Raw genomic sequence first — 12,602 nt, 5'->3', positions numbered from 1 at the left:
GTCTCAGAGACTGGGGATTAGATTGCATGTGGACAAACCTGAACACCCTGGGTGAAAAGGTCTTACTTCACAATGGTCATCCCAACCATGATGGTGGGTATGACCTGGCCTTGTTTCCCCAGAAGTCCCAGGGCACTCTCAAAGGTAAGTTACTTAATACACATAAATTACATATAGTTTCATGCAGTGTGTTTCTCAAGAAAGACTTTTTATGAACAAGACAGAATCCTAATGCGAGTTTGAGCCTATTAAAGGTGCAGAGTTCATCCCAGAGAGTCAGTGTGCCTATGTTTTCAGTTTACATTCTTGCAATTGGTTGATAATAAGGAATTTATTAGCAAAAGCAAAGAGTGTAAGTTATTTGTGCCACAAACATGCCTGCTTCTCTGCCCTGGCTGCTTTTACAGGCAAGCCTTGCTTCAGATGGTTTGAGCATATGGGGCAGTCAAGACCTGCAACTACAGGCAAAAGCATGTATGCTAAGAAAAATAGACCCCTTTATCCTTAGAACAACAAAAAATAAACCAGTATAAATAGATATAATTTAATCTCAGACAGAGATGTAAATATGCCAATTTTTTTCTACCTTTGAAACTGTAGGAGAAAAGTCTACAAGGTTAAATAATTGCTCCAGGAAACACTGATGTTAAAATCTTACATAAGTTTTATAGTTGTATATATAATTCATTAAATTATACTTTCCCATTAAGTTCTACAGTAAGTGTCCCCTGGTGGAAAGAAACCAAAGGTCTAAGCTTGCTTTTGGGTTACCTTTTACTATGGAGTTGAATTCTTGTCCAATAGAGAGGCTTCATTGGCCGGCAAGGCTCGATTGGCTGCTTCCTAGCCACTCTGTCCTGATTCATCCCTAATCCAAACAAGCCAGTTGGCAATGGAGGAAAAAGAAATCCACACCCTTGAGGTGCTGCTGGTAAAGTGCTACTCCCAACTTGGGAGGAGTGTGGAGGACCTGAGCCAGGCAATAGTGGGGGTGGGGGGATGCCTGCCCCAGGGGGAGGTGGGGGAGGAGGTGGAACCCCCATACCTGGTAGAGGAGGTGGTGGAGGAATAGCAACTCCAGGTAGAGCAGGAGGAGGGGGTATGCCTGATCCAGGTAAAGGAGGGGGAGGGGGTATTCCCACTCCTGGAAGTGGAGGGGGTGGGGGTATTCCCGCTCCAGGAAGAGGAGGAGGAGGGGGTATGCCCACTCCAGGAAGAGGAGGAGGAGGGGGTATTCCCACTCCAGGTAAAGGAGGGGGAGGAGGTATTCCCACTCCAGGAAGAGGAGGAGGAGGGGGTATTCCCACTCCAGGAAGAGGAGGAGGAGGGGGTATGCCCACTCCAGGAAGAGGAGGAGGAGGGGGTATTCCCACTCCAGGTAAAGGAGGGGGAGGAGGTATTCCCATTCCAGGGAGAGGAGGTGGGGGAGGTATTCCCATTCCAGGGAGAGGAGGTGGGGGAGGTATTCCCATTCCAGGGAGAGGAGGGGCAAGGGGAGGAGGGGGTACTCCTAGTCCAGGAAGAGGAGGAGGTTGGGGAGGGGCTGGCAGCATTTCTGGTCCCTGTAGACTGCTAAGTTGTAGGGCTGGGGCTGTAGGACTGGGCAGAGCAGGCACTGTTATGTCAGAGAGACAGGGAGGTGGGGGAATTGCCATGCCCAGGCCAGGCATGAAACTGGAGGACTCTGTACAAGGCAGAGGTGGTGCAGGTGGGACATTACAGTTGTTTCCAAAGGAGGAGGAAACAGAATGTTCATGGCTGGTTTCTGACTCAGGATGCAGAGAAGGTTGGGAGGGCTGTCCCTGACTCTCAGACCCAAGGAGAGGAGGAGGTGGTGGTAGTTGTGATGCACTCTGTATCTGTTGGGCATCCAGCTGTACTGATATTCTCCTTGGAGACACAATCAGAGAAATCTCTGAACAGAATTTTGTCTGAGGTCCAGAGGGTGAGGTTAGAAGGGCTGATTCTCCACTTGCAGCTGCAGGGGACCCCGGAAGACCCTCTGGTGGTGCCTTTGGAGGTGGCAATGTCAGGTTTCTACCTTCTTCTGTTGGGGAAGTCTGTATTGATTTTGCCTCAAGAGTCCTTGGAGGCTGTGCAACCTTCCCATGCAATCCAAGAGCATCTAGACTGACGTCTGCAGAGGCTGTCAATCCATTCTCAAGTCCTGAGAGGCCTCTGGGTCCCTCCAAGTCCAGGGCTGGATATTGCTTCTCTAGCTCAGCTATCTTTGTGCGCAGATCCTCAATGGTCTGTTCCAGTTGCTGAATTACAGTTGCCTGTCCTTCAGACTTCACATCGAAAACTTCCTAAGAAACAAGGGTAGCCACAATTAGTAAGACAGTGGAAAAATACAAATATCTAAAGAGGAATAGGAAAATTACACAAAGTCACACTAGGACTGCCTCCAGAAATATCCTGCCACAGAAAGATTTTATGGTAATTTCAGGGTGTACCCTCTTTTCTACCCTTGGATTTTAAAGTGGTTCAGACATACTCCCATTGGCTCCTAAAATTTTTGTCTGTCTCACCTTTATACAATGCCACGGAGGATGGGTGACACTGAAGGTTAGTTTTAAATGTTAAATTATCACAACCTAGAATCAACTGGGAAAAGAGTGTTAAAGAGGAAGTACCTAAATCAAGTCAGCCGGTGGACAAGTCTATGTGTGGTTGCCTTGGGTACTTTCATGGATGTGGGATGGAAGTACCCACCCTGACAGGGCCCTGAACTGTAGATAAGTAAAGAAAGCTAGCAGAGAAGAGAGAAATGAAAGGATGCTCTGCTCCAAACTGGGGATGCATCCTGACTCGCTGCTTCAGGTTTCTGCCTTGAGTTCTCCTGAATAATGAATGGACTGTAACCCAGAATTACAAGGCATATATTATTTTTCCCTGATGGCTTGGTCTTGGTAAGTGTGTTCTATCTCAAAAACAAAAATAAAACTAGAATAGTTCCAATGACTTGATTGTGGTAAGAGTGTTTTATCACAATAACAGAAATAAAATTAGAATAGTACCCCTGAACAGGGAAGAACATTCTACAAGATAAATCTTTGCCTTCCTGACTATGAATTGATGCTATTAGGGCATTCTCCCAGGGGCTCTGGAAGTTACCTTTGAATATTAAAGGCAATCACTAGCTTTTAGAAGTCTCCAATAAGAATAAGTGATAGGTTATTGACACACAAAACAATGGGCATATATATTATGAATGTATGTCATAATTTTATTATCACATTTACTACAATTTTAATATTTTACTCAAAGCATTTCAAAAAGTGTTCACTGATGGTTCTCCAAAAGTTATAAAGATAGACATTTTAAATGGGCAAATGTTAAGCATACATATGATTTATATAAACTTAGGCACACATGCAAACCCTTCATTATTTTCAACAATATCTGTACAAAAGACCATAATATTAATATATACAAGTGGTGTCATATATTTTATATGTGGTCCATGGTAAAAGATATCCCTATTTTATTTACCTTATTTTATTCCCAATTTGACCATTGTAGGAATTTCCATGCTATAGTTAGAATGTTAACAAACAAAAGTAACATAGCCAAAATGAGAAACTCTAACACTGAAACTCGTCTAAACAAGTCCTTGACCATTCAGCTTTTTTTTCTTCACGCTACATTACTCAAATGTGTAGTATCCTCATTTTCCTTGTATGCTGGTAAATGTGGCTTCTAAATATTAATCAGAGTTCTTATCCGTTTCCACTAGTGGTTATAAAAAGGTTCCTTGAGGACCCAGTGAGATGGCTTAGCAAGTAAAAGCACTTATCAGCTAGTCCAATAACCTGAGTTTGATCCCCAGAACCCACATGCTAGGAGGAGGGAGCCTACTGATGTCAGTTGCTTTCTTCCTTCCACGAGCACACTGTGACATTCATGTGCCTTCACACACACACAAAATAAACAAATGAGAAAGTAAAAGTGTAAGTTTATTGATGAGTGAAATGCAGTAAAAAAAAAAAAAAATTACAGAAGAGACTTACCAAACTCAATACTTAAATGCTATTAACTAAGCTATCCATTTTTTATCATCAATTTAAATATAGTAAAACTAGAATAAAATCACTGGACATCTAGAAAAATAAAGTGAAAGAAGAAAATGATTTTGTTATAATGGCTACACACTGTAACAGCTATTACAGTCCTAACAACGATTTATGGCCACATATTCATAGACCATTACTCAAACATACTCAAAGCTAGTGACAGCAGGAAATATAGTAGCAGCAACAGGGAATATTTGAATATTTTAAAATTTGTAATTATATAGCCAGTCAGTAAGAGGTTAAAAAGAGTCATATTTCGCAAGGTAACTGGTAGCAGGCAAAGTCTTCTGGAGGGGTTCACTTTGACATGGCTGCAGCCATGTTGGGTTATGATATCCTGATTATTCTTATGTAAGCCTCATCAGCCTTCCCTTATAGTTTCCCAACACACTATACGAGACAAGACTATTGGAGTGGTATGTGGAGCTTTATGACTGGGCTTTAATGCTAGGAATGTCCCTGACATTAATATTAGTGTGAAATAAGCCAGTTGTACAGCTTGCTTGGATAAAGCCACATCTGACTTCACCAGTATACACAACTTTACTTCTGACTCTAATCAAGGGGATTCGTTGTTTCTGCTGCTTCCAAGGACCACAGTTCTGTGACTAAGTATCTAATAAATTGTGATCCTCAAGCTGTCTGCCTCCTTCAGGGCCACAGCATCTAGGAACCAGTTCTCACACACTGGGGCTGAACTGCTTAGAACAATCTCTTGAGTGGAATCCGCTCTAGATACTGTTGCAATTATTGGCCTACCCAACTAAATGCTCCCTTCTTCTGTTTGTAGAAATAGGAAGAAAATGACACTTAAAGACTCCCTTGCAGCTAGGTTTAACCTGTTAGATGATGTCACAGAGAGGTTTAGAGTAGAAAACACTAAGAGCCGTGCTGAGTGTGAGTGACAGTGGGGGTTTGAATACTTAAAGCTTCTTTGGAACAAATATAAAACTTGCACTCTGATTTGTGACTGTCACCTCACAAGTTTCAAATTTCTGGGTTGATTAAGATTCAAAAGCTGAAATTTTCAGCTTAGAGGAACATCCTTCAAACTTTCCAATTTATCCACTAAAAAATTTTACCAAGCACCAAGCCAGAGTGTTCAACTCGATTAGTATCAAAGCCTAATTGGTAGAAATGATACCAATTTTTCAGATGAAGTTGTGTGGGAGAAATGAATTGTGTTCTTTTCCAAAAGAGTAAAATTTAAAAGCTAAATGACCACATCAATTACTTATGTGGGGCTAAGTCTGTGTCTCAGTAGCAGTTTATTTGCCAAGTATGTGTAAAGTCTTACATATGAACCATGTAATGAATGGAAGGAGAGAAGAAAAAGCTAGATAAATGTTATAATTCAAATTGTGTTTAGTAAAAACATTTGGGTAAATGTATGATCCTATGATACAGGATTCAAATGATCCATCTTCACTTTTTCTGATGTTGAGAAACACTCCAGCTGAGAGATTAGCAATTTCCCCTCACATTGCATTTGCATTGTGTGGCTTAAAACAGCATAAAATCACTGATAAACTAAACCTGCCAAATGTTGAATTACAAGTACAGTTTAGAGAACAGGGGAGAGTAAGTGGTGCTTTGTGAGGAAGGGGAAGAACTTAGGACTGAGCTGAACACTTTAAGTATTAAATTTACTCATTTACTTTGTTTTGTGGTACTAGATACAGAAGCAAGGGCCTCAGGCACGCTGTACCATTAGCACTTGCTATACTGATTTGTCTTTCATTTTGAGGCAGTTTCCACTAAGTTTCCCAGGCTGACTTTGAATTTTCTCTGCAATCCAGCCAGTCTTTGAGCTTGTAATCTCCCTGCATCAGCCTTTGAGTAGCTGAGATTATATGGTTGTAACACTAGGCCTCTCTGTACATATTCGGTGTACAAATATGTATTTTTATGTATTTCATTCATATTTTTAAAATAGAGATAAGTAACACACTTAAATAATTAAAAAGTTGGAAAAATAAGGATTTGATAATATAGAAGTATACATGTTCTTTAAGGTTCAAAGATTTTTTTCAAGTGTATGGCCCAGTAAGAGGTAGGATTAAGAAATGGTAGAGGAAATAGTGATACAATCAAGTTCCAACAATAAATCTATAATAAGCATCATAACGAGTTATGTGGTGCCTGGAAGGAGCAGAGTTAAGGAATTCTTGAAGATACTACTAATCATACTACAAAGACAAGAGATAAAAGTTCTTTTACAGAACTTTTCTTACAGGTAAGTTTCAAGACAAAGAAAAAGGACGAAAAGATGCGATGAGAGAAATTTGCCTACTTTTTATATTATTTTCACTTCAGAGGAAAAAGAAAATACAATTTTACAGAATTTTCATTCCCTTTTTGACCATGTTTAACTCATTCCATGAAATGTTGGAAGTTACAATCTTCTTTTTTTTTTCATCTTGGAAGCAGAGTAATTAAGCTTTTCTCAAGCCAAAATCTAAGATTTTCAGTTCTCAACTCAGCTAAGAGTCATCAAAGAATCTTATCTGTCCTTGCTTATCCAGGGTTATCTATCAAGGGCTGGCTAGCTCTTGGAGAGGACTAACTCACAGTTCCCATGGCAACAGTTTCAGTTGTATTCTTCAGTTGTATGCCTGTCAACAGTAATGTTGATTTCTCCATGAGTTACCTTTTTTTTTAAAAAAAGGAATTTACATGGTTAATATCGGTCATTATCAACAAAAAGGCCTAGCTCTCCTCTGGCCATGTAAGCAAACATGTTATGCTCAAGCCCACATGAAGAGATCTGCAGAGCCTACCCACTGACAACGCCACCATTTAATCTCTAAGGGATGGCCAGGCACTCCATGGTCCACAAAAAGTCCTCAAGTTAGGAGCCTGTTCCCTGTGTCCAATGCCTGGAACTTAATCTTCCATCTCTCAGGCTACAACTAGAAGGTGTCTATCCAATTCTCAAAAGGACTTGACATTGGAGAAATACAGTTTGTTATCTTAGACTTCTACCCTTTACAAAAATGTTCTCAGCATTTCCAGAATTGTGCAACAGTTTACCCAATGTTCATGGCAATAGCTATGAAAATTACATCACTCTTTTAAAAGAAGGGCAAAGTATAGTTGTGGCATTCTACGAAGAATCTATATAAAGGCTATCTCCTTGTAGACAGATTCAGACAAACCTGTTTTAACAATATAAAAAGCAGCAAATTTATGTATTACCAATTTTGAGATTATCTGCATTTACAAATACTTTTTCAAATCCCTAAATCATCAAGAGCAGTAGATGTTACTCTCCTATTTGGCTCAAAAATTCTTACAATCACATAGCCAAAAATTTTCTATTCCTGTATAATCTTAACTGTGGGTGGTGATGGTCAGTTCTTATAAATTGTTTAAACACTTGAATATCGCAAAATACAAAATGCCATTGAGAGAATAAAATGTTTGCCAAAAACATGTTTCCAAGTGCAAGATTATTTGATTCCCAGAAAAAGAACCCATTATAGTAACATTAAGGTTACAATTGTCATAAAAGAAGCCAAGATACATTCAAGCAAGTTTTTGCTTAGAAGCTAATGGGCACATCTTTAAAGCTTTATTGTGTTGTAATAGCATGGTCCTTTCAGAGCCTACAATATAAAAACTACTCACTGGTAAGTTAATACTAAACTTATTTTGTAAATGGTGATATGAGACACATAATTTATTGTCTACTTCACTTAGATTTATAAGTTCTGTTGATTTTAATGTCCCTATATTGATAAATGTGGACACTATACACTTCTACACAAACCATATAAATTCTATCCATCATGTTTTGAATTCTATAGGCAAAAAACAAAAAAACAACCAAAAAACAAAAAAACAACCTAAGGTTTTGGACCAAGCCAGTGGCATTCCAAATCTACAATACTACAATAACTTAATATATGCAAGTCAGGATCCCATAGGAAGTAAATTCAGACTTTAAACAAGTATGATTACTTATAAAAAAGTAAAACACAAACAATTTCAAATTTTAGGGCAAATTTCAAGAAAGGAAGAAAATGCTAGGACATATGATATATGAAAAATTATGAATAATTTTTCAAGTGTTTGTTAAAGTGAAACTCATTACAGAAAACAAGAGCTTCTCAGAGTTCAACCTGAATGTAAGGGGAGGGATGGAGGGAGGTGGAGGGCAAGACAGGGAGGGAAGGGAAGAGGGAGGAAAGAAGGGAAAAAGGGAGGGAGGAAGGGAGGGAGCTATGGAATCTGGAGCTGCAACTGGACATCTTTATCATTCTCTGCATTGTTCATTGAGACAGGTTTCTCAATGGACCTAGAGATTACCATTTCTTCAGCTGGCCTGGTAGCCATGAAGTCCAGAAATCACCTTTCTCCACCTTACACATAGTACTGGAGTTATGGGTGCACACAGTCAGCTAGACACAGCTTTTAATGGGTGTAGTAACGAACTTGGGTCTTCAAGCTATGAGGGAGTACTCCTCCACTAAAATATCACCCTTAGAACCTCCAAAGTTTATAATAAAATGAATACTAAATTGTTGAAAATTATAATGTACTTAACCCAAAATGAATCTGGTAAAGTCTATGGAACATAGATGAGACATGTGACATACATGTGAAGAAGACAAGTAAGAAATAAAAACTGGCTAACTGGCCATCTTCTTGTTACTTAGCATAACAGATGATCAATAGACTGAAGCAAAGCCTATAGGCGTCATTGATAAGGAACCCTGGTAGAAGTAATAATATATGTGGGAAAGAGCCAAGGTAACATGGAATCAGGTCAACAAAAGGAGGGAATCTGCTGCTCTCAGTCACACGCTTTTGGAACTTCCATCCAGATGTTGAGTCAATTCTGGCAGACTGCTGGCTCATGCTCTAAGAGAGTGCATCGCTCCAATTACTCAGACAGTACCAGAAAGAAAAGCACTACAATGTGTATGACTCCCTTTCATGATCTGTAGATGGAAGGTGCCACCTCCTGAGCACTGACTTCCCTTATGCGAACACCCAACTGCAGTCAAATGCCAGCAAATCCTAACAAAAATCAAATACAATGGATGAAGACCACTAGTTGGTGATGGAGAGATCCCTAGACCCTGCCATGCTAGCACAAATGTTCTCCCAAGGCTGCTGGTGCTCTTCTTATCAATCACTGTGGCCTTAATCCTGGCTAGGATAATTACTCAAGACTCCTACTCATATTGCTCATAAAACCCTGTCCTCTCTTGGCTCCTACAATGCCAAACTCAACCTTCTCATTTTTTTCTCTAATGCCTTCTCTGCTTTTGCTTTATTGTTTAGTTTTGCTTTTCAGTAAGAGCAGGGGTCTGGATTTTATCTTTGAGTAACTTAATTGGTGATATACAATCAAGAAATCACTCTCTCATTCACCCGTCTCTCCTCTCTGCTGGCTACTGCTAGTCTTTCTTCTCGTGGCTCCTTCAATCCTGTCTTGTGTCTGCTTGGCTTTTGCTGCTATTTCATCTCTCTGCCTTTTGACTTAAATCCGAACTGTATCTTATCCTCCAACCAACTAGCATGTCCTAAGAGCTCTGAACCCCTGTTAATGGCTGACCAATGTCTCTCATGATGAATAGTCCCAAGAATCACCAGGGACTTGTTAAACCTAGGCCTGTTGTCTGAATCCCTAGGGTTAGCAATGCAATTGCATTTCTAATCAGTCTCCAGTTGATGCCCTTGTGGCTCAGACTAATCTGCACCTGGCACAGTCACCACACCCACAGCCCCTCCTTGGTTATCATTTCTACTGCCTCATACAATGTCTCAGCTGAGACTCTCACCCACCCAGAACTGCACTCCTGACTGGTTCTACTGTGCCTCTTACTGTCAAGCCCAGCTACCTTTGCCAGGAAGTTTACTTTCTCATTAAAAACTTTGGCCTCTACTTGCTGAGAACACATTAACTTCTCCCAAGGCTCATAAGGTCTTTAATGATCTGTGTGATGAACATAGCCCATGTCATAGTTAAGATATGAATCGCCTTCCTCCTGAAAGAGTCACCTGTGGATGATGTGGTCTCCAATTCATAGGGCTATTGAGGAGGGATTGGATTATGGAGGTGCCAAGTTCATCAAAGGATTAATCCATGCATGACCTCCTAACCAGGACACTGAATCCTGTTGGAGGGAGAATATCACCACTGAATGTTTCTGGAAGCAATCTTATACTGGTTTGGTAGGCTTTGGTCACCTGTCCACCCAGAGTTGAGCCACTTGGCTCCACTGTACACTGTCTCCCTGTGTTCTGTTTCACCAAGCCTGGGCCTAGAAGCAACACAGCCAAGAGACCATGGACTAAAGCCCGAAACCACAAGCTGACATAAGCCTATCCTCCTTTAAACTGTGACTAACACCACATTACCCATCTGGCCTACTGCAGAGGGGATACTGTGAGGATTAAATAAGATAAACTTAACCTGTGTTCTTCAAACTCATCATAAGCGAACTCTCTGAAAATCCTCAATTATTCAATGCTGAACCACACTGCTCCTGAGGAAAACACAAGATTGGATTCCAGATTTCTGCAAGTCTTGGGTAACATCTTGTCACATGATCTGTGTTTACCCTGTTTCCTTTTTAATGTCTTATTTAAGGATTGTTGTTGATTCACTAACACTGAACACTTACACTGGCCCCAGGATATTCTAACTTTTGTTAGAACAAAGTTTGACTAACATGTAGTCTAATTACTAGGTCCACCAAGGCCTTCTGACACTTAGGAACACCAACAACATTTTAACACTAAGTGTAAAGCCATTTTAAAGGATGTGCAAGGCAGGTCCTCTAATAAACCACACAAAGGCTACTTGCTTACAGACTTCCCTTTGTTCAAATTTACCTAGGAAAGTACATACTTCACAGAGCAAGATTTTTAGCCGCATTGGACAGGTTTGCAAATGACCATAAACACACCACAGAAATGTAAGCACAGCAATCAACTTTAGCCAATAGTTGAGTTCACAAATACAGAATTCATGAATAATGAGGAGCTCAATGGTACAGCATTGGCTTAGAATGGACAAAAGAGCCTGAGCTCGATCCTCAATATTGACTAAAAATAAAAACATCATAGAGACTATCACCCTTCTGTGAGATCAACTAACAATCTGAGTGTTGACTATGTGCCTTAAGCTCTTCAGAACTTCTTTCACAGACGAATAATATACTTAAATCCCTCAGAGCTCCTCAGGTAGGAGTGGTTTATAAGCCCATTTTACAGATGTGGAAACTAAGTCATTTAAGTACTTTCCCTGAGGAGAGTCACACCTGCTAGACTCACATCAAATAGCTAACCTTCTGCTAGCAGTTCCACTTAAGGTCTGTCATGGTTACAATATGTACGCACACAAGTCATGTGTGGAAAATGTTATCCCCAAAGCAATTTTGAAAATACCTCAGTTAATGGATGGCATTTGGAGGTAATGCTTTGGAGGGTAATAAGACTGGCTGTTGTCACCAGAGTGCAGTGCATTAGTGACTTTATGAGAGGAAGAGAAGGCTACGCTGGCAATTTCAGTCTCCTCACCATGAACTGCCATTCCCTCCCTGCTTTCATAACTGACAAGGCCATGGAGACATGGAAAAGCTACGCCCTTGTATATTCTAGTGCATGCTCCATTCCTGTGAACTACATAAATGCCCAGCTTCCACAAAATACCCTCTTCATGGCCTTCAGCTTTGAAAAGCTTCCGGAAACAAAGTAAGACGAGGTAGAACAAAGATCGTCTCTCTATCAAACTGGAAGCAGGTTCCTCTGAGGCTTCAGCCTTGTTTTAAAAACATTTGACCAAACACTAAGGTTTCTCAAGGCAATGTCCTCAGACTGACTCTATGCTCTCCCTTAGTGTGACTGTGTGAGAAGATTCAAGATTGCCAAAGTCTTTTTTCTCCTTCAGGAGCAGCTGAAGATAAGGCACAGTCTCTGAATTCTAAGATAGGGACGGAATCCCAGCTTCTGTCATTGCCAGCTAGCAGACAGAGCAAACAGCTCTCGTATGCAGTGGAGAACCCTTGTCATGCTCAGTCCTGGACTCTCCTAAGCCTCTTCTCATCCTCTCCTCGTTGTTCCTCCTTCAGCCCTTTAAAAGGTTCATCTCTGTGCAATCCACAGCTGACTTCGCTTCACAGTGGAATTTCCCCTACTGTAGTAACTGCCACTGACTAAGATCTGTCCTAACACCCTCATCAGTGTCTGTTTCTGCTTCACTCTGACTGTTCTAGAAAAACTGGGATTTGTGTTCAAGACAAGAGCCCTACATCCCACATCCTCTGTGAGTACATTTTCTACAACTGCTCAAAGATGTGCCCTTTGCTCCATCTCATCAGCATGGTCATGATGTATTGATTCATTCATCAAACATTTCTCTGGGCTTCGTCTATCTGCCCAACTGTGATAGATACTGAGGGGACAAAAGAAAGTACAGTATTATCTTCATGGGGCTCAATCCCTGTACATATGTCCAATGATTCCAGACAGAAGGCATGGGCACAGTAGTTACAGTATAAGGACTCTAAA

The 12,602-nt window shown here is 40.7% G+C and overlaps 1 protein-coding gene across 1 annotated transcript in view; it reads right to left on the bottom strand.

Moving 5' to 3' along the window:
- The window catches only part of Fmn2 (formin 2), a 326,068-nt gene that overhangs the window by 208,649 nt on the left and 104,817 nt on the right, over positions 1 to 12,602 (bottom strand). The window contains exon 5 of the mRNA XM_021173977.3: positions 772 to 2,309. Coding sequence (XP_021029636.2) covers positions 772 to 2,309 — 1,538 coding nt within the window. The remainder of the gene's footprint in view (positions 1 to 771; positions 2,310 to 12,602) is intronic.

The sequence above is a fragment of the Mus caroli genome, unplaced genomic scaffold (genome assembly GCF_978045245.1).
Source record: "Mus caroli unplaced genomic scaffold, Mus_caroli_1 scaffold_1, whole genome shotgun sequence".
Lineage (NCBI taxonomy): Eukaryota > Metazoa > Chordata > Mammalia > Rodentia > Muridae > Mus > Mus caroli.
The sequence above is the reverse complement of the archived record's forward strand: the minus strand, read 5'-3'. Positions and strand labels throughout refer to the sequence as shown.